Source organism: Anas platyrhynchos, chromosome 23 (genome assembly GCF_047663525.1).
Source record: "Anas platyrhynchos isolate ZD024472 breed Pekin duck chromosome 23, IASCAAS_PekinDuck_T2T, whole genome shotgun sequence".
NCBI classification, from domain to species: Eukaryota; Metazoa; Chordata; class Aves; order Anseriformes; family Anatidae; genus Anas; species Anas platyrhynchos.
The window spans coordinates 1,296,983-1,320,404 of record NC_092609.1 but is presented as its reverse complement, the minus strand read 5'-3'; the positions used below and the strand labels follow the sequence as shown (position 1 = coordinate 1,320,404).

At 39.0% G+C, this 23,422-nt stretch overlaps 1 protein-coding gene across 10 annotated transcripts in view; it reads left to right on the top strand.

Annotated features, from left to right (window-relative positions):
- UNC5D (unc-5 netrin receptor D) overlaps positions 1–23,422 on the top strand; it is a 196,233-nt gene that overhangs the window by 102,278 nt on the left and 70,533 nt on the right. For all 10 annotated transcript variants that reach the window (XM_072027140.1, XM_072027141.1, XM_072027139.1 and 7 more), the window contains one exon: positions 22,473–22,691. In XM_072027140.1, coding sequence (XP_071883241.1) covers positions 22,538–22,691 — 154 coding nt within the window. In that variant the 5' untranslated portion in view covers positions 22,473–22,537. The remainder of the gene's footprint in view (positions 1–22,472; positions 22,692–23,422) is intronic.

The following is a 23,422-nucleotide window of genomic DNA, read 5'->3' as shown; positions in this document are numbered from 1 at the left end:
ATTTTAATTGCAACCTTGCAACCAAGATTTCATTTACCAGCCCAAATATCTGAAGTTCTAGTTGTTTATTACGAGGCTCTTGGCTGATTTGCTCCAAATAGGATAGTTACCTGATATACCCAAATGTTGGTGGGTTTTTGTTTGTTTGTTTTTAGGTTGGTATTGAGTTCTTCTGAAATTAAGGTTGGACCATAGATGCTGAGCACTTCTGGAAATCAATTCTTTGTGCATCCTTTTTCCTCTTTCACTTCGTTTTATGGACAAAGGCTTTGAACATAACAAAAACTTATTAAGTATTTGCCATATAGAATACATTACTTTTAAAAAGTCAATAAAAAGATGACTCAAATGAAAAATAAAGTAATATAAGAATTCTTGCAATAGAGCGTCCCTTTTCTTGCCCACACTGCTTAATTCATACGTGGTGATTTCATGGTGATTTTTTTCCCCTGATGTTATTCTTAATTAAGCCTCAAAAAAAGAGACAGAACATGCCTTTTGGGGCTAAACTCAATTTAATTAACAATATATTCTACCAGAATTCTTCGATATTATTACGCTTGTGCTTCTTGCCTGCAAGACACATGTTTCTTGTTTGCATAGTTAAGAGATTAAATAAAACCATAAAAAGGGATATATTTTTAACTCCAGAGTTTTCTTACCCCCACATGCACCTTTTAATGTTTGAAATTAAGCAGCGGGGAGATTTAAGCTGAATGTTTCAAGGCCATTATAGTTAGCTATACCTCTGAGATCAATTCAGCAATGCAATGCTAACAAAGCACTTAATCTACGTCATGGCAAAGACTCTGGGGTGCGTGCCCAATGGAAGGCATTTATTTACCAAATTAAAAGCACAGCAAGTAAAGGCCTGGGTGGTATTTAAGCATATTTTATCGACTCCTATTCTGCTTCTATTTACTAAAGTTCTTACTGATGGAAGATGATGGATGAGCTGATTGCTTGGCTTTCTAAGAGGTGAAATACGTCTTCTCTGATTTATTCCTCTCACATTGACAAAACACCTTTTGGTGTAATTGGAGAATATCCAAGTCCAGCGAGATACGCAGAGTCCTGGCAGTTCCTCTCACTGCTGCATTACACTCAGGCTTGTGTAAGTCACATAATGGAGATTCTGACAGATTGCAGATTTAATGTCAAGTCCAGTGTTAAAGCCAATTATAGACATATATAAATCTATAAGCGTGTCTGTGGATAATGAAAAGATTTATGCATTCAGTTCTTGACTTCAATGAAGCTATGCAACTATGCCAAAGAGGGATCTGATCCATAATTTGTATGCATATGCGATACATGATTACGTGCACAAATAGCACAAATCCGTTAGCAGATTTTACCCAAATCTTATCAAATAAGAGTACCTGGTATATAATGCTCCATTGGATATGTACATTGAATTTTATGTGTTGTGAATCTACTCTTGTTTTATTTGATTTAAGCTGTTTTATTTGCTCTGATTAGATCCTGATTTAGTTGAGCTGTTTTGTGCTTGGAAGAGCCTGTAGGTTAGATTTCTCACTATATATTATGGCCTTGCCTGATTAAGAACATTACTTATAATAAGTTATCATACAACACTGTGGAAATGTGATAAGGTTTGTCATATAAAGGGCTTATTTTTCAAAGTCACATATTAAAATTCAGCCTACAGTAACACCAGTAGTTTTACGACACTGGCAAGAGCAAAGAATTCAGCTTGTCTTTGACACCAGATGTCTGTACGTGTTGATTTTATTCAAGATCTAGAATGAACGATACCTAGATGAACTTCAGATAAGTATATGTTCTACAAAATATTTAAAATATATCCTAAACATGCGAGAGGTAGCATCTCAGTGTTCCATAAGACTTCTATATCTGTATAGTAAATCTTTCCTTTTTATTTTTTAATGCAAATGTGCATTTTTATCTAGATATCTGGTTTGTCTCCTAATTTCAAATATCAAACTTAACTGTGATTTCGGCTATTTTCTAGAGTTCATGATTTTATACATTCCTTTTCAGACACTGATGTTCACTGCCAGGCTACATCTGAGCTGTCAGACTTGACAAATAAATCTTCAAGTCTTGGAACAAAGGCCTTTCAATCACAGAGCTGGTGATAAACACTCTAGATTAATAATGCTGCTTTTCTTAGGGAGAGGATGACTCAAACAGCACTGAAGTAACAAGTGATTTTTATTATCTTGCAGATACAAAAAGAATATTGTTCATAGAGCATTTGAACGTAGTTCTTGAGTAATCCCCATCCTTCTCAGTGCTTTTCATAAAGGATAGGGAAAGACATTCTGAATGTAGCTGGTAAGGCTTCGGGCAGTCCAAAACCAGTTTGTGATCATTTCCTAAATAATCACAGGTTCTGCACGTGTGTGTGTAAGTTGTTAAATACGTGAAGGTAATTACAGGCTGTCAGATTCCAAGAGATGCTATTTCCTTCCTCCTAAGTCTGAAGTCAGCTTAAAGTAGCAGCTCAGTTCTGAGTGGTACGGATTTTCATTTAGTTGGTCAAGCATACACAAGAAGTACTTCCCTCCCCTCCAACCCGCACAAAATCCTTAATTTCATGACTTTCCCAAAAAGGTTCTAATAATACGCTCAGGCATGTGTGAAACTCATTTCAATTCACCTCCCCTCAATTTCTCTTTCAGTTCACGATGCACATATTGTGTAAGGGGAGCTGCTTACACTGATGCAGCTCCCATGCCCAAAGCGTGCGTAGCGGTTGTGCATTAACCCTGGTAGGTAGCCGAGCACCATGCAGCTGCTTGCTTGCTCCCCCAGTGGGATGGGTAAGAGAATCAGAAGTGAGAAAACTCGTGGGTTGAGAGAAGGACAGTTTAATAAGTAAAGCAGAAGCTGTGCACACAAGCAAAGCAAAATAAGGAATTACCCCAGCCCACCCGCTGGCAGGGCGGTGTGAGGAACGGGAGAGACCTTGACCCTGTGCGAGCCCCGCTCAGCAGCAACTAAAACATCGGTGTGTCACCAACACTGTTTTCATCACAAATCCAAAACATAGCACCAGGCCAGCAACTATAAGAAAATTAACTCTGTCTCAGCCAAAACCAGTTCAGTGTCTTCCAGTGCTTGAGCATCAAGAACTTCCATTTGAAAACACACCTCATATTCTGGAATTGTATGCGTAAATTTTACAGTACTCGAGTCTCATTCAAGTGCAAGTTCTTTATATTGCATCACTTACTGGTTCACAGAAGAGGCCCAAGATACTTTTATGATTGAATTCTCATTATTTATAAGGGTATTAAATGCATTACTTTTTGGAGGAAGTAATATGAGAATGTTAGCACCTGTGTGAGCCAGTAATTGTATCCACGTTCGTCGTTCACCAGTGGTACCTGGGGAAGCAGTAATTAGAAAGGTAGCTGCAGATTCCCAACCTTAACAGCAACACCAACCACTACAGCTAATCTTTATTTTTCAAAATGTGTGCTTTTTGTATTTCTTCCTATTGTATGCTTTCTCTTCTTTCTGGTGCTTGTTTCCTTTTTTATTATTATAACAGGTTTCTTACTTGTTATGTGGTAGTTTCCAAACATGTCACTATTTTGGGGGTTAGTTGTTGAAGTCAGCCCTTATGACTTAGTTCAGTGCATCGTGTGTCTGTGACAGTGTGTTTTTGTTCAACAGCCTTTACTCATTAAAGGCAGTAGTAGTGTTAGCAAGACTTTTTAGGATCAGTTGGCATTTAGAAGGGAAGATAAAAAACCTCTATACTTTGTTCTGCTTAAGAAAAAAAAAGACTGAAGATACTTTCATCTCTGACAGGCTCGAGATTTGGAGCAAAGGCTTCGTACATTATTAATAAAATGATTGTGATCAGTATAATTTTCTTTTTTCTCAGTTCCCCATGTGTAATGTGTGAGTACTTGTTGGTTTTGCAGAGCTGCTACTTCTGTGTTTATGACAAACTTGCTGAGGTTTTTAAGCATCAGAAGAGATTTGCCATGCCTTTGTAATACATCCTTGTCTTTTTGAATATGCTGTGTAGTGTATGATTGTGAGCTTGAATTCATGTGTGTATTCCAGCTTGATTCTCTCATAGCAGCAGTTCCTGTTCTTTGTGAAATGTTTGTAATATTTGTAGATGATCTGACTTGAACTAAAGAGAGGTTATTCAAGCACACAGTGCTCTTGGTTCCTAAAAGCATGTTAAGATCTTGTTGCTCAGGTAAATGTTATGTCAAACAAAACCCCGCAAAAATTACCTTAGAAAAAGGTAAAACTTTATCGATGGGTCGGTTTTGTTGCTGTGTGTTGTTTCCTATGACATAGATCAATGGGATCAAGCTGGGTATTAATAAGTCCTATGGCAGAAACAAGTTGCAGGGAGTTTGTTTCCTCTGTGCTGTTTTCCCTGCTGTTGGTCCTAAATGAGGGGAGGCGTACAGAAGGATGATGCTGCCTCAGTCCTTCATGTATCTAAATAAAATCCTACCTGAGTTACATATTCTTTCATAAATTGATAGCAGCTTTAGGGCGGTCAGACGCATCAATCACCGATAGACTCCAGTTCTTCAGATTAACGAGACTCAGCACATGAGCTCAGCGTACGTTGTAAGTCAAGCACGTGCTTAAATCTAATCGACTTCCTAAAAGCAAGATGAGTGCTGTTGTGTGCAGAATTGGCAACTCAGTGCTGGTTCACTGTCAACAGTTTGAATTCATTTTTAGCTCCTTACACAGGAACAGGAAAAGAAGGTTCCAGACACTTTCTATTTTCATTATGATGAAGAATAACCCAGCCTCACTTAAGATTGTGGTGCTGATACTTCTCACAGAAGTATACCATATTTTTGCCTTTTGCAAAATGAGAATTAGAGGTCATCAAAGATAGTACTTGAATAGAAATACAAGCACAGTGTTTGCAGGGTATAAATAACGTGCTTTAAATGGTAAATGTGCTTTAAATGGTAACTGAATGAATTAGGGGAATGTTTTTGGATCAACTTTCTGCTTCTCGTTGTGTCCCTACGTGCCAGTGAAAGGCTTGGTAGGCGAGGCATGACGAAACCCAGCTGTACTGGACTTTGGTGGGAGCAGCTGTCAGTGTCGTTGGCACCTTATCCATCACAGTGCTAACTGAACGTTGGCGTTTATTACAGCCACTAAAGAGAAGTCCAGCTAAAATACCATGCGTGTGGAGTTTGAAGGAGATGGATTTTAATGTCATAGCTCATAGTTCTTGACATGCTGGGGGAAAAATGAAAGTGTGCTAACGCGTTATTGCTGCGTTTTGTTTTGAGAGTGGCTCTTGAGTTGGGAATGCAGGAAGGTGGCCATTTACCTGCCTTCCCCTCACCTGTTAGGAAAAATTTTGTAGTTTGCTATCAGGTAAGGCTTGTATCTGTGGGTTATGTGTACCTAGCATTCAGTACCAGAGTGTATTTCTGACCTGTTCTTGGTTTAGCCTAGCACTTCATTTTGTACATTTTATTACAGATAATGACACTGCCTCTCGTGTCGTAAAGTAGCCTCCACTTCAGAGTTGAAATAGCCCAGCTCATAATGGCATGAAAACCCCTGTACAACGGGTGCTTTGTTGATTTAGTCATTCAGCATGTCCAACATAAAATTTACCAGCCATTTTAGGATAAGTTATGAAGAAGAATGTAACGTGTTGTTGGACAAGAAGTAGAGCTTAGGAAAATTGAACTGTACATTGAAATCTGAAGGGACCTCATTGTACTTTGCAAGAAATAAAGTCCTTTCAAGAATGAAGGAAAAATTATGCTCTGTGGCTTCTTTCCCTAAAGCTTTTTATCTATCACACAAACAGTTTGGGTGGTGGCATTTCTCTTCCCATGTGTTTCAGATCTGACTCACCATGATGTACTGTATTCTCAGTCTAGGTGTTTCAGCAGTTCAATTAATTGTAATAAACAAGCTCTGAAAACTTGTGTGCACACAAAACTGAAAAAAAATATATATATCAAGAAGTCAACAAAAAGTTTATAGATTTTTGAAATTTCAAAGTAAGATCCTGGGCTTCTGCCGCCAAGAATGGATCGATGCTTACAAACGGAGGCATTGCTGGGATTCTGTAGCAACTACAAAGAGGAGGCATTTATTCTTCAGTAAAGTAGCAGAGCAAGTTCTTTGCCTGTAACGGAAAACTGCATATGTCTGGTTGTTTAATGGCATTCTCTGGCATTTATCTGGTGGTATATATTCAGTAACCTCAGGAGGGGAAAAATATGGTGCTTTCTGTAATCTGTGAATAACGCGAAGCCAAAAACCACAGAGAAGATCTATTAAGAGTTGTTTCTGAGCTCTTTAATTTTCTTCTCTCCAAGGACTTGACTGCAGTTTGAAATGTAGGAATGTATTACTGTTTTTTAGAATAGTCCTACTGTTTACTTGAATTAACCCTGCAGCTCTGTAAAGAAAATGAGTTAATAGGGAACAGCTAATTATTAAAAGGATCTAGGGAGAGGGCAATTTTATGTGAACTTACAGATCATAAGTAAAACCAGTATCCACCTTCCTGTGTTTTTAAAGATTTTGTGAGAAAGCTCCATGTCCTTTTCTGTTGGTTATCCAGGCAGAAGAAAATTCAACAAAATTCCTCAGTCACTGTCCAGCCCCTCTGACATCAACTCCGTCAATACACTCCTTTGGCTTGTTCAGTGTAAAACTTGAATTGTTGGCCTTGACTCTGAGGGACTTTTGGAATCACAAATTTCAAAATTCATGCTTCCTTATCCCCAGTGCAGGGATTTTCAACATCAGGAAATGGTCTAGATTCTGGAGCTTGCAATAAAGAGTAGTCTGCTCTAGGCTTCTTTGTAGAGCATTTGGTACTGTAAAAGATCAGAAAACACAGGGTTTAGTAAAATTGCTTGAAACCCCATGGTTAGAGAAGGTTGTAATCAATGAAATACATGCAAGAGGAAGCCATAAGAGTGGTGAATACTTTAACTGATTTGAGGGGTGGAAGGGGAAAAGAGTGGATGTGCTTTATTACTTTAAAGGCTTGTGATTTATTTAGATTTCAGTTCAAGAGAAATCAGTTGATGGGCATCAAAGGATAAACGAGTCAAATACAGGGAGATTGCCAGGCTCACCCAAAAGTGCATGTTTGGTGCGTGAACAGCTCGCTGCGGAGCCAACAGCTGTAAGTCTTTTCAGGCCTTTAACATGACAAAAGCAGCCAAAGCCTAAAATGCCCTTCTCCTTGAAAAGCAGCACGGGGCCGGATATAGAAAAGATTTTTCGCAAAGTAGCATGTGATTCAGCTGGAAAATGTCAGGTTTTGAAAATTATTAATCTTTGTGCTGCACAAAACTGTCAGCTGTAGGGGCGTTTGGCGTAGGAGGTTCTTGAGAGACAGTATTTTCAAATTGATCTCTTTTGGGTTTTCTCTTTTGCTTTGTTTTGGGGTTCTTTTGTTTCTCCCCCTACTGGTAGCTGCATAAACAGGCAATTTAAGTTGCTAATTAGGACAATAGCTGCCAGGTAGCAAAAATTTCAGAGAACCGAGGGGAATTTGTTATAGAAAAACAAAAGGGACATGAAGATACTGGAGAGTCCAATGAAGGGCCACCAAGATGATGAAGGGGCTGGAGCATCTCCTGTGAGGACAGGCTGAGAGCTGGCCCTGCCCAGCCTGGAGGAGAAATGAAAATATACGATACCTGGAGGGAGGGTGCAAAGAAGATGGAGCCAGTGCCAGCTCAAGAGCCATCATCACGGCTGTTGATGAATGACATTTCAGGTCTTCTGTTTAAAGGATCTTTAAGATTGGCACTCAAGAAAATTCCAAAAGATGTTACTCTCTCAATTCAGGTAGGATATCTTTGCTTAAATTCATCCTGGTTTTAGGAAAAGTTACCTGAGTGTAAGTAAACGGAAGAAAGAATTGCAAAAGTTGTATTTTATTTGTTCAAACGGTTTACTGGAGGGCACCACAGAAATCTTATGTTCTAGTAGTACAAAACAACTTCTGAGAACTGTAGTAACATAAGCGAATGGAAATGCCTCACAGGTCTCTATAAATAATATTACAGTGTGCCAGCATATTTTACTGTTTTACTTCCAGCTGCTTGGAGGTTAGGGTAGTGATTCTACAAGGGAGAGCAACAATAACAAGTATCCCCATAAATGCATTTTTCTTTTTTCTTTTCTATCTGTAAAGTTTTTTCTGTGTGTCCACTGTTCCTATATGTAAAACTTAATATTCAGGAATCCTGTATGAATGATGTTTCATAAGCTTTTTCTTATTTTATCATTTATATGTATATGTAGTACGTATTCTATGGGAGTTATATCTTTGACTAAGATCTATTATAAATTTTAAGCTTTATAGGGCAGGAGAATAACCCCAGTCATTCCTTGAATTTCACTAAGGTACTAAAGTTGAAAATACGCTTTGCAGAAAATCATGAATCTGCAGAGCACATCTACTTACTGTGGGCTAGGAAATTGCAGATGTATTGGCTTAATCAAACCAACCAATAAAGCTGCAGGATATCTTCAGAATACTTGTAAAGAAACGGACAGATATAAGATTATCATTTGAAAATAGTGTTACTAAGGTGAGTAAAGATAGCTATTCTTTAAGCATTTAATGGCACCCATTTTCAACCTATTAGCTGGTTACCCTTTGTTAGGAAGCATGGGAATATAAAGTCTTCCTCAAGAGGAGAGGGGCTGTAATACTTAAGGAGCCAGAAGAAGGCGTGCAGGGGATCCAGGCTTTCAATTCCAGATTTAATCGCCATGGTCAACAGCAAATAAGAGCGAAGACCACAGGTGAATTGGGTTCCGTTTGCTGTAGGGCTTTAAGACAAAACTGCCAGGTGGTGTTGAAAATGTATCATTACAGCAGATGTGACTACGGCAAGCCAATCTCATTTGGAAAATATATTGTATATTTTACACATGCAGCATGCTTCGTGAGTGCAATCGGATACAGATAACTTGCTGTGCTAATTTGAAACATTGGTGATAACTGTGTGATACGTTCCTTCTAGAGCAATTTTCCTCTTTTTTCTTTTTCCTTCTGTTGCCTAATCTTTTCTTCCCCGTTATGTCCGACTTGGTGAATTCATTCCTTTAATTGGAGAGGGAGCACAGGAATGCATGAGTGTGTTTTTGTTTCTGGATTGTCCTTTGGGGTTTTCATCTCAACTGCTGCTTCAGAATTTGAATTACAGTCCTTGTGCAGATGGATCGGGCTGCATGCATAGCAGCCAGCAGTAACACTGCTGCAGATGAACAGTGACCAGTACAGGGCAGCTGGGTTAATGAAGAGCTGCCCAGTCTGCAGTGCCATTGTACCAACAGGATGTAAAAGGGGTTTCTTTCACTCTTGGCTTTTACTTTTCTCTTTGAGATTATTTCATTTAGCTGTTGCAACTGTGTCTGTTTGTTTGTCTATTTCATAAAGTATGTGAAGCAGGAGTTACTTGAAAAAGTCTACGAATATAAAATTGACAGCCAGCTCAGAATTCTCATTAAATTTAATTCATTTGTCTCTCTAGCTCTGTTTAATTCCTGTAAAATGGGACAAGGAATGGAAACACTTGCAAACACAAGCTAATATATAAGTTTCACTTCTGTATTTTGTAAGAATTTGGTAATCTAGTATTCATCTCATCTAAATTCATTCTAATAAATGTCTGTTAATACCTCATGTTACATATATTCTTATATTATTAGGTTGCAGTTACCTAAGAAGCATTCTTTAGTCCAGTTTTAATTAGATCATCGGGGATTTAAAACACAGTTGCTGAGAATTTCACTGTTGTTTCTACTCCTGGCTATTGAGCACCTCAAGATGTGCATAACAGCAGTGCTCTTGAGTTTTGTTCCACTTTGCTTGTGCATTTGGTAATGGACTTTGGCTGAAAGAGGGAACGGGTGGGAGGGGAAGTTCCTCTTGCATTTGGAATCGTGGTATTGTCTGTTCAGACACGACTGATTTCAATGCCAATTCACATTTTTCATACTGTAATTTACTTATGACAGTGACTGATATTTGAGTTTGATACACAGCAAGGTTACTGTGTAAGGCAAAAGAAGAAAAACAGATGAAAAATGCCAACTTTTCAAATGGCAGAGATATTGTAGGTGATATTATAATTAGTGCATGTGGGCATAAGAGCTATTTCTGAACAGAGTACGGTCAATACGCTTACTCTCTACATATCTCTCGATATCTTCATCATCTTACTCCTATTTATCACAGTTCCTGTGTAGATAAAAATTCATTTGGGGGTTGGATGGCAGCCTTGTGTTACTTGGGATCAAACCAAGATCTTGTGGGGCTTTAATGCCAAGCCAGGCATTGTCTACAGTGGTACAGCTGAACTGATCTTAGAGCAAAGAAACTCTAGAATGAGCTTTTGATTAAGTAGGTTTGGGCTGGCTTCATGGCAATGTACCTTGAACCAACCACCTTTCTTCAAGGCTTGCCTTGTTGTAGTACAGGATTTATCCAAATATTAAGTACAAGAGAATAAATTGTGCTGAAGTTCAGCACAAACGTTAGGTTCCTGTTCTTTCTCAGAGGAGTAAAAGATAAATGATACTACTGGTTAATATGAAACTTCCAATACAAAAACATCCCATTCTACAATGTTTTGAAAATATCAAATAGGATCTCCATATGTTTTTTTCTAAAAAAAAAAACTATTTTTATCTGCATTTAAAAACAATAGGACTTGATGTCAATGTTTGCATGTTTACAAAGTGCAGGTTGATTTTTGCCTTGAGGTGTTTTTGTACCAGAACACAAATCCTGCTTTAGCCATGCAAATATCAGTCTCTGGACAAATAAGTGTTCCCTGATCTTTCTGTTTTATTGTTTCAGAGGTGGTGTGTGCTGGTATGTGGTATATATCTTCCTGTTCTTGGCTCCAATGCAATCATGCGCCCTCAGTGTTTGCGAACATCAGGTCACTGACACCTTTCTTGCTGGAATGTCGGGATGGGAAAGGTTGGATGGACAGCGGCCAGGGAGACTTTCTGCTGAGCTTATAAACACAGCATGAAACAGATAGTGCTTATCTTTCCATGCTGGCAGCCAAAGAAAAACGTAGACGTGCTTTGTTATGCAACATCTGTCCTTAAGAATTGTGTGCGTTATCATTCTGTGGTGCAGGAAGAATATTTTTTTCCTCCAACATTTCCAAAAGAAGTTAAACTGACATTTATCTGCAGAACAGCTTTGATGCTGCGCTAGTTTTAAGAGAAGAGCAGTTTGGCATATGTGTGGGTTTTCTTTGCCCCCTCCTTCTTAATATATTATCAGCAGTTGTAATGCGGCAGCCTTATTACTTGCTTACAAACAAAACAAAAACTCCTCTGTAGTCCAGCTTGAAGCAGGATGTGAATAGCTCTGCAGTAAGCATCTCCTCGGCAGCTGAATTGGCAGTTGGGCACATCAAAGCCTTTAGCCTTAATAATGACAATTGATTTGTGAATTGAGTTCGCGGAAAGAGCTCTGGTGGCTCATTCAGTAAATAAAATGCTGCTGTAGCTAAGAATAAGCATTGTACCGCAGGTGTAATTATGAGCTGGGTATGAATTCATTATACTTATTATTGCTGTGCTGCTGAGCTTGGAGTAGTTGCATGAGCAGGTACGGTATTTTGACCCAGGGCTTGATAAGCAGCTACGTTAAGTCAGTAATTGTACTTGGGAGAAATCCTAGTTTATGCTCATCATTTGTGGACAACTTGGAGTTTTTAGTTTCCTTCAGGTTATTTTTTTCCCATGGAAGTTAATCTCTTTGATACATCACAGTATAGCTGATCCAAATCGTAATTACAGTCTTGTCAATGAGGGGAGAGTAATAAAGCTGGAATATCTTTTGAAAAGTACTAGCAGCTGGATTGCATCCTCAAAATTTCAAATTTCAGGGTGGGACTTGGAATAAGGGCAAGGTTTAAGCTATCAGAGTAAATCTGATTAGTTTTCGGCTCAAATATGTAAGCAGGTTACTGGTTTTCTCCAATTTACTGGGCCCTAATAAAAGCGAGTTGCTGATATTTAAGAACAAGTTACTCACATCACGATCATTTCCCCTTGCCTTTTACATTAATAAGCACATTAACATTACCCTAACATCATTCACTTTCTGTTGGTGAATTATACATTGTCCTTGAACAGAACCCAAGCAGTTACAAATTTTATATGCGGCACTCTTAGTATCATCAGTAGGATAATTGATTTATTTTTCTAAGATTCTCACAGATGGAAGAAATCCACCCTCTTCATATTCATTGTTAGGATCACAATGAGCATATTGGCTTTTCATCTTCTAGGTTGGTTGTGATTCATACCCCTTCTCAGTCAGAGACATGTACTTTTTACATGTAAATTGGAAATTTAATAAGGCTTCAAAAAAGAAATTGGCTCAAATATGGTTGTTTGTTTTTTAAACCATTTATGGGACATGAGTGGATGTTGTTACTGACTTTGAGTGGCACAAGCCCTTCAGAGGAGACCTCGTCCCTGCTCTCAGAAACATCTCCTTTAGGATGCTGCTTAATCTGATGATTGGTAGCGTGGAAGACCGGTCTGCTGAAGAAATAGCTATAGCTTTCGATGCAAATGTGAGATATCTAAATATACCAAAATCCAGGCAGAGCTCTCCAGAGAAGCTTTCCTTCGCTTTTATATCTCCTGCTTTATCTTGTACTTCTGTGTTAAATTGTAGACGTGATTTTCTCTAGCTGCCTACAAGACCTGTTCCTTAGTGTAGGAACCGTAAGTAAATATTGACTTTTTAATGGCACCCATTACAGTTGGCAGCCCTTTGAGGCACTTGGAACATCAGTTAGCCAAACGATATTGGTTAATTTATTCAGAGTTCCCTTCTTGTTCCCTTAAACAGGCCAATTATCCTAGGCAACAACAAAGCTATAACCTTCAACATCTTATTTCACCATCTGGAAATAGGTGGCTGCGCAGTGAGCCACCAAAGTGTCCTCCCTCTCTCTACAACCAGCTGATAAATATGACAAATTTTCAGGAAACTGATAAAATTTCTGCTGCTATTTAAGATAAACTCTGTCTAGTCAGCATGAGATATTAGGTGTTTGATACCTAGGAAGAATTTTAGGTATGTTTTGAGCTCATTGAATAAACCAGTGATGCCTTGGTCCTTTCAGTGCTGATTGCAGCTAAATCTGCAGTCATTGTCCTCATCCATTTGATTCTCTTCACATGGATAAATCTGGCATTATCAAGTATTTTCTCACTGCATTTTTAAGTTGATCTTTTTTTTCTTCAGGTTTGATATTCTTCACACACCGCATTTTTTGTCACCGATTCATCTCTTTAGAATGCTGGAGAATCTTTTTCCTTTAAAGATTTATATTCCTTGCCTACTGCTTAAAGAAAAAAAATCTAGATGTTAAATAAATGTATGACTGTATGAAAGATTCTTCAAGTTTGTAATCCACTAATCCACTTAATATTTAATAAATGCAATATATCATTTTTATAAATATGTATAACTTAGATATAGATAGGTTTAGAATACATGAGGGATTACAATAGTATACCACATAAATCTCTGTTGGCATAGAAAAGACCAGTAATGTTTTATGAACGTATTAAGCCTCATTGGTGGAAATAAATGTCCTACCCTCCTAGAACCCATTAAAAACATTGTTTATGGAAAGATGCTTTTATGAATTTCATGCAACTGCAAGTTTCTCGTGAAATGGCTGAAGAGAGGGTGCAGCAATGCCAGCTGAACGTTGTATTAGAAGGGAAAAGTGGTACTAAGGAAAAGTGGTACTAAGGAAAAAGGCTTTTTTTTTTTCTTTTTATAATCTTTTTATACTCTCACAGCAAAATTTTGTTGACATCAGAGTGTCTTTTTCAAATAGATTCTGTGTGAGAAGTCATTTGGATGGTAATGTTGTTACTGTGCTTTGGTGAAAAGTGGGGTAAAAGGGGTTTGCTCAGAGCAATACAAGAAATCAGAACGTTTTAGGCAACTATAGCTCATCTCCCTGGTTTGTGTTTAGAGGCACCCCATGTGTGTTCCTTGTCAGGGAGAAGAATAGGTGGTTCAGACTGATGCATTGACTTGCCTTTCCATGGACAAATGGTGTGCCCATGGGCAGTTACCATGGGTTTTTTGACCGAGGAGCAGTGACTTGCTCAAGCAGGCTCCCTCGCTTGCTTCCAGCTGCGGCAGGTCACTCCGTCACTCTTCAGGCACTTCCACCCACTGCTTTTGAGCCTGGAGATCATCGTTTATGCACACAGGGACTTCTCTGAGGTGTCTGTTTTATCTGGTGAAGAAGCGTTGAATCTTCGTAGATGTATAGTAGGTTATGTAGGAAGGGATTGTTAAAGTGAGTGCATACACAGGCCTTAAATATATGTAGGCAATACTCACAGTTAGTTGTCTTGATACTTAATCCTGTTAAGACAACTTATTCCCATGATTAGATATGGACTTTCACTCTCCTTTTCTGCAAAGAAGCTGGACACGATGTCATCCAAAGCCTTGTAAATAAGAAGAGAACGGTGTCTGCAGCTTGGCATGGTTTTACTAAGCACAGGAGCACAGCTCGGTGGCATTTGGTTCCTTGTCTCGTGGCCTGCTCTCAGTCACAGTCTGTGTGCAGACTGACTGCTTACCCTTCTGGAAAATGAAATTGATAATATGTACTTCCCAGATTTGTTGTCAGACTTTCTTGATGCATGCAAGATGCTTTAAAAGCAGTGATCAAAGAAACCACAGAGCATTTCAAGCAAAGTGTAATGGGGAGGAGGAAAAAAAAGCAAACAGGTGTAAAACAAATAGTTTCAAGTATAAGCACCCAGCCTAGTATCTAGGCCTATGCACATAGAAAAAGAAATGAAATTCTTTAAAATTCAGATAAGCAGGTTTAGTTTGCAGCTAAAGATTTTGAGCACACTGCTTTTGTGTGATAATATTTTAGATTTATTTCCACAACTTATTGCACATTCATTTTTTGGAGTTTTCATTGCAGAAAATTGCCAGGAGGAATGGATTTTGTCTTCCTTCAGCTGGCAGAACAATTTTCCACCTGTCGCCCAAATATTTGATGAGAAGGATTACGGTACAGCTGCTGGAAGTTTATACTTTATATCCATAGGAAGTAAGAGGGTCTGATGAAACTAATATACTGATATCATGGCTTGGTTTGCTGAGATGTGTGTGCTGCACTTGTGACTTTCAACACGTGCTGAAAATGTAGGAGACCCTGGCTGCTAAGATGCAAAATAAAAAGTGATCGTGGTCCTATAGCATGTTCTTAAGGAATCCTTGGTTTCCCACCAGTGCTCCCTTTGATCAGAGCATCACCTATCCTTTTAAGTGCCAAGATAGTTACAGCAGCATTGGGGTTTCCACTTCCACAGGCGAGTTTTTCAAGTGCCAGTACCCTATCAGTGTTGCCAATCTCATCTGCACAGCAAGAGTTAGAAGGGGTCCTATGCATAGCTTTTCTTTTCTCCGTAAGCTTTTATTTCAGTTCCCCACAAGAGGGCATCCTACGGGGTGTGAATTTTTGAGACATCTCTTAAAAACATAGGTGGCCACTGTCTCAGACACTGAACTTAAAAACAGGAGAAATGGTCCCTTGTAGGGTAGATGAATATCCAGTATAAAGAGTTGTTTTATTGGGTTGTGTTGACAAAGGCCTGTAATCTACTCGCTCCATGACAGAATTCTCTGAAAATAATAAATTCTGTGTTCTTAGTCTTTATTACTCCTGGGTATATAAGCATCCTCAAAAAGTCCTATTTTTTACGTACTTAATTTTGAAGTTGTGTGTTTTGCTACAGGGTTCAGTCCACTCTGGAAATTGAGTAGAAATAATTTAGCTGTCATATGCTTTTTTTTTTTTTTTTTTTTTTTTTACCTGCTGAGAGTCTTCACCGTGATATTAGATTGATCATGAAGGATGATTCTAGGTTTGAATTTCTTTTATCTTGTGTTTCACAACCCTGAAAACTACAGTTAGAATACACACACAAAAAAAAGAGAGAACTGGTGTGAATATACATTGGTTTTGTTTGCTACTTCCAAAGGTATTTTTATTCAAAAGCAAGTTCATCTGCTTGACAGTGTTCCTGTTCTCTCTGCCTTGGTGTCACAGTAACACACGGAAACATAACCCCAAATAGTCTGTTAGTTCATGTGTATCTGACTTAATTATTGCAGTGCCTGGTTCATTAAGCATTATCCTTCAGTGAAGCACTAAAGGGCAGCTGGGCAGGTATTGCATTGCAATGGAAACTTTCCTTAACTGCATTGTCTTATAACAAAACATTCGGATGAAAACTTAATGAATTCTCAGGTTGTGATGTGCAATACATGCTGGCTCAGCCACACCCTGTGCCACGTGCAAATTAGAGAGGAATAGATGGACGAAAGGTACTTTGACAGGAATCTCATTGATTTCCACTGGTGTCGTGCTGCTTTCTATAGGTGAGGTTGTTGTAAATGTCTGGTAGCACTGGCATCTTTGCAGTACCATTTCATCACTCTCTACAGACTTGCACTGACATTGTTTTGATTTGTTTTCACATCAGAAAGTAATTTTGGTTCAAACATCAGTGGCATCTTTATGTTTTTCTACTTTGATATTTTATTAGTGTCTTATACTCGCGGGGTATTGTCCTGGCAACCTAATTATGATTTCAGGCCCTGCTGAAATGAAAAGGGAACAAACGTCTTGGTGGAGAAGAAAAATGATCCTAAATATTTGTTCATGATGTATATATGCATACTTCAGCTCTAATTACTTGTTCGTTTGCCTCAGGGTGTTTCACATATCTTACAACCTTTGGTTCAGCCCAGCAGTCCCAGGGGGTTCTTAATTCCATACCTTGACGTGCAGTGAAGTTTCCTCCTAATATTGTCCAGTTTTTGTAGCATGGTTTATTACCAGAAGAAAGCAGACGATGCTTAATCAGATCACGTCAACAGTGAAATAGGATGAGATTCCCACAGAGCAATGTCCAATTGAATTACATCCAAGTTTGTTTAATCCATTTAAACCTCATATGGAATATTTTTTTACAGGCATTGTGGGAAAATTTGTAGTGAAAAGCTTTACCCACGCTAGTTCTCACCTGTAAACACAGTGTGCTCATAGCTGTGTAAGTACGTTGTCTTTCTGAAAGCATTCTTCCCAGATTGCTTTTAATACATTAATTTCTGGAGTTAAATATTGATCATTTAAGCAAATCATTGTCATGTGGAATCTGCTGGAAAATAACAGCAAATAGTGAATGTCTGAAATAATTAGTACAGCCTTCCTTACCTTGGATCTGAAATGCACAATCAAGGTGTGAGCAGGCTTGCTTATTAATAAAGCCAGGCCTTGGACTGTGTTATGCAATAGCAAAAGAAACTAGGAATTCAGTTAAAAGCCTAAAAAGCATTTTCAAGCATTTCTGTAAGTTTAAAAGTTACATCTTTGGGGAATATACTGAAGTAGGAAAAGCAAATAAAAAGGCTGTGCAGTAAGTGCTCCGTGGCAATCATGCTCATTAAGTAGTTCTGTACCATTTACCAGTGGTGCTGAGTAGGTAATAATTGGATTCGCCCTCAATGTATAGAACTTAAAGAAAAATTATGCAGTGAGCTCATCAGCATGCATGTTTTATTACTGACCGCTCTCACCGTTGCCTGTGTTGTCAATCTTTGCTAAATACCACGTCCCTGGAGGCTTTAGTAAATCCGTGTACTAGAGGAAATAACAGAGGCATTAAAGGATTTCATGTGGACAGCAAAATCGTATTTCCTTCAATGTCTGAGCAAAAAAAATCACATTTTTGCATATGGGAGAGGGTCAGATGATTAAAGGAACGTAGGCAGATCTCACCTAAGTTGCTTCTCTGACTGAAGGATGGCTCCAGTTTGTTACAGAAGCTGCTCCGTGCATAAGCAATTTATGTGCTCTCTGGTAGGAATTTTTTATCTTCTGGTTCTCCTGTAAAAATGAGCGCACTTGAAGATGACAGTTGTCATTACTTACTTCTGTAGTAAATATCAGATATCAAATAACTGAAAAGGGGAAAAAAGAAGGTGTCTGGAAGTTCAGTTTTGGTCATCACTGACTGTCTTGTGACTCATTTTCTGCTTTGCCCACGGGGTTAGGCCTGGAGTGCAGAACACATCCAAGAGCTTCATAAGGAAGCCAAGTGGTAATGCCAAGGTTTGTAAATTCAGGGGACTTGGATAAAGGAAGCAGTATACGTGTTTGTTTCCAGCAAGTTACTTGGCTTCTTTTGGATACTCTTAAATCTTAAACTTTTTTTTTTTTTTTTTTTTTTTTTTTAATGGAAAGGTAAAGCTACTTACTTACTTTAAAAATCTAATTTCAATTTGGGAACAAAGTTTGGAAAGCACACTTTTTCATTGCTTCAAAATTTTACTTTAACATTTTATCCTAATCAGATTTGAACTACTGAAGGATTTCCTTCCACTGCTATCAAGATTTTAAAACGTGACCTGACAACTAACAGCGGTATATTTATTTCATAGAAGAATTTTGTGTTTTTTCCTAACTTTTTTTTTTTTCATTTCTTTTTGTTTCTATTATTGTCATAAAAAGATTTAAAGCCCCTATTGGACTAGTGTGCAGATCATAAAACACAAAGCACTTCCTGAAAGGTAATTTTCCAGGAATGAAAAATATAAGAATTGTGTTTGATAGTTTGGTCTTCTGTCATTCACTGTTGTATTAAAACAGCCAATTTTCAATAACCACGAATGGCCTGAATCTTGAAAACCGACAGTTATAAATTAAAAGCCTTAATAATTGGAAATCAAAACCCGTATAAAATTCTAGTAGGCCTCAGATAAATTTTAAAACAAATTAGGGTACAGAAAAATGATGCGCAAAAAAAAAGATGCATTAAATTAAAAACCACAAGTATTAAGTACACTTTAGGAGAGGTTTTGCTTTGGTCAGCAGCTGCTCTAATTATCTCAGCTAATGCAGTATTTATCCTGAAATGCACGAATATTTATATAACATCAGCAATGGCCTTCTAAATAATATTTTTTTAGGACCTGACCCTGGGATTTGTTCTACCTGGTTACGGGTGGGCAGCATCTGGTTCTCGGGATGTCAGAGCATCAGCCTGGGCATTGTCTTCCTTCAGATTAGCATTGATGTGTTCAAGGTCTGTGACAGCTCCTGTTGTTTATTTTTATTTATTGGGGTGGGTGAGAGTGCTTGCATATATGTATGTATGCTCCTAGAGACACAAAAAGTGTTTTTATCCTATGTTCTGGAACGCTGGACTCTGCAGTTTACCTCCAAGAAGCGTAGCTCTGAAGCAATGGATGGCGTTCAGTTCAGGTGGTCAGTGAGGGAGGTGAGTTGTGTGATAGATTTGGCTGGCTCGATACATCTTCCTGTTTCAGCTAAGTACTTCTAAATTTTTTTTTAAGGAGAGTTGAAATATATCATCATAATTTGTCTAATCTTGTTTGCTACCAATTGCAGTAGCCAAATTGTTGAGAACTTGAAAGTGAAATAACATCTGGGGACAAACACTCCTTTTCTTTAGTCCCTCTTCCCATAATTTTGCCCTCCCCTGGAGGTTACACGAGGCTGTTGTGTGACTCCCATTCACACAGCATCCAGATGAGCAGATTGAAATGGAGAGACCAGTCGTGGTGGTGGTCTTGAGGAAATTGCCCATCGCCTCGAAAAGCTGGGGGTCAGTACGGGGCAATGCCGGTGGGTCAGGACATCCTCTGACAGAGCTGCAAAAGTACAGGGAGAAGGGTGTAGCAATTTGCACTTCTGATACTCCAGTGTGATTGAAAGAACTTCAGTACACTGGAAGGACTTCTTGTAGCTGTGCTGCAGCACAGCAGCGCGTGGAATCGGAGCAGTTTCTCCTTGAACATTTGAATTCTCAGCGCTGTCATGCCTGCGTGCACATATGGAGTTTGATGATCTGGTAGGTAATATCAGAAATGGAAGTACATCACAGCAGTGGCTGTTACTGAAGACATTTGGGGTAATCACAGGACACCACTGAGTCAGATGGCTGGCAGTGAATCCACGAGCATCTCGTGATGGACAGCTTGTACAAGTACTACGTTCTTGTTACTAATGGGTGTACTGTGGGCTTTGACAAGAAGCATTTCAGAGATCGGACTTAATGGTGATTGTATTTTTAATGCATTTATTTGCTGTACAGATGTTTGAGGAGATAATGTGGGAAACATATTTCTGCTATAAAGTCTTCTAGTTTATTCGGAGGTTATAAGATTTGTAAAGCACTCTGCAATCCCTCACTGAGGAGTTCTCTACAAGTCTAACCTTTCTTTAGGATGACAAACTTTCCTTGTAGAGATTGGTAAGAATATATAACCTGGAGATTAAAAAATGGAAAGACTTCAAGGCTGGAAAGGAGTCCTTGCTAGCAGAGGATGCAGGATGGATGAAAAGAAAAGCAAGAATAAAGAAAAAGGTGGCCCTTGAAAGTGAAGTTTAAAAATCGCATTTTTTTAATCCAGCTTCACTTTTGCCATCAGTAAACTGTTACAAATGGACATGAGAAAGGATACACATTCTCAATTACTGATAAATTTCCTGCTGGAGCTGTAGTTAAATATAAAGCAACTCTTGCTCAGTGTGTGTGATCGTACCTGTTCCAAGCCCTGGGAGCTGTGGGCACTGCATCAACTCTGTCCATCAAATGTTATTGTACAATCTGTTGGTTTTAAGGTGCTCATCAGTAACGTGTTAACAATGGAAAGCGATAGTGTTAAATCCTGACCCCACTCGCAAGGAGAATTATGCCCTTAATTTCAGCACAGCTGGGATTTCATCTTTGTGTCCTGCCCTAAGGAGCAAATTTAGAGGGATAACGGTGGTCGTGGTAAGCTCTCTGGCTAAATGAGTCCTTAGGAAATTGTCCACCATTCTTCCTCCACACAGGCTTCTTGCTGCCTTGTGAAGCACTCAGATATTGATGGGAGCTTGGGATTTCCATGCCTCTCCAAAAGTCTTATAATGACATTTTTGTTATTTCCTATAAAGCATGGATTTAATAAAGCCTGCAGGGACTCAGTATTACTGAAGATTGACAAGATGGAAATTGGCATAAATGTTCAGCAGTAAAATGCTAAGAATTATGATAATATTTTATAAAGTACACTGAAAATGTGGTTTAAAACATTGGGCCCATTTGAAAAATGGAACCCTCTTGAGTTTATTTCAAAATCATAATCATCTCACAGCACTTATGCCGGGTATATTTTTGCATGCAGATATCCAGCGCTAAATGAGAGATGTATTTTTAAGAGAAGTAGCAAAATATATTCACTATTCTATAACCTCCTAGACCTGTGACCGTTTTTAGACTTATTTATTTCATTATAAATTACTTTTTGTCTAACTTATCTCATTATTTTCGGTTAAATCACATATATATTGCCATCGGCTGTTCTTTTTCCGATACTGTATGCCCTTCATCTGCATACAGCCCGTGTCCTCCTCTGTTGCAATTTGGCTGTGCTGAATGTGCTCAGTAATTTGGAATCTTCCTTCATAAATCGATTTATTTTTTGCTGCTGTTCTCTGAATTTTCTCACAAAGCTGACAAACTGCTGAGATGAATCCCAGTGTTGCTAAAAATCAGTGGGATATTTCTGATTTTCACACAGGATCTAGGATTTGACTTGATTAGAAGAGTTGCAGTGAGGCGAAGCTTGTGTTTGAGTGTTTCTGTCTTCATGTCTAAGAGATCGGAACATGTAGGCTTGTACGGTGCTGACTGCACGCCTTTGGATCCTCCTGCCCGTGCTGCAGGCTGAGAAAGCTCAGCATCTTGCAGGTTCTAGCCCTACAGAAACCACTTTTCCACTTTTATATCATCTGAAAGGGGCTGCAGTAAATGGGATCGGTGTAAAAGCATATTGAAAATTTCCTCTAAGTGGGTATGAAATCGCAGTTTGCGTATTCCACTGTTGGAGTGCTACAGTAATGCTGCTCGTATCAATATATTTCTCTGTGGTTAGCACTCTGATCCCTGTTAAATCTGCAGCAACTGTGTAAAAGAAATTCCATTTAGTGTTTTAAAGAAGGAAGGGTTGGTAGTTAAGGCTCTGGACTGTTGCTTAAAAGAATAAGGTCTAGTTCCTCCACAGGCTTTTTGTGTGACCGTAGGTGACCCATTTAATGGCTCTGTGCCTCAGTTTGCCATCTGTAAAAATGGCATTAGTGATGATATGTTTTCTGAAGCTTTAATTTTCTTGACGGTTCTTGCATTTAAATTTTGTGTATATATCTGTCAGATTCCTTGTAAAGCACAATCCTGACAACCATCAAGTTCTTCAAGTTTTTCTCTAATAAAATTAGTGTCTAATAAAACACAAAATGGTTTCCAGTCAATTAAATGAGATGATACAAAGATGGAACAACACGAAAAATGTGTATTTTCCTTTCCTTCCCTTTCAGGAAATGATAACAGTGAAGCCCTTCCAGAGTCTATCCCATCTGCTCCTGGAACTCTGCCTCATTTTATGGAGGAACCAGATGATGCCTATATTATAAAAAGCAACCCCATTGTCTTACGCTGTAAAGCTATGCCAGCCATGCAGATTTTCTTCAAGTGCAATGGTGAATGGGTCCATCAAAACGAGCACGTGTCGGAGGAAAGCATGGATGAGACCACAGGTAAGGGCTGATGTGTCCTTTGGAAGAAAGAAGTGAGTACGGTGCCACTCAGCAATATACAAACCAGAGCAAGGTAGAGCAGAGCACACTCCACGATACACAAACAGGAGCACTGGGGGTTGTTGCAGGGCAGGTAGCTACAGGACTGCACTGAGCTGAAGGAGTGGGACCAGACGCACATTCAGAAGTCCTGTGACAATGCCAGCTCTGCTCAGAGCACAGCCAGTGAGCCGTGCTAGCGGGTGCAGAGCAGCAGCCTAAGCTCACTGCTGGGCTACCGCAGCAGCGTGTTTTGGTTGGCTCGGTGTGTGGGTAAAGACAGATTGTGTGTGCTTCTGCTGCACCGCATAGACACAGCTTTGTGGAGATGGGAGAAGAAGTTTCCCAAATGCAAACGGAAAGGAGTGGGTGGGAGAGGGTAAGAAAAGGTCAGACCTGAAAGGCAGAGAAGGGGAATACAGATCCCGGCAGGAGAGACATGCTATAACTGGGGAGATGGAGGGAATTAAAGCGACTGAAGGCGCAGGAGGTGTTGCACAGAGACAGTAACAAGTTGCATATGCACCACCACCTTCTCCAAATGGAGACATAGGGCTACGATAGACAGAGAGCTTTCTGTAAGAAAATAACAGTTTTTAGAGGGAACTTCTGTGTGTTTCAGTGCTGTAATTTGTAGTGGGAAATACAAACAGGAAAGAAGGATGCTTTTATGAAATTCCTGTCAGGATGAA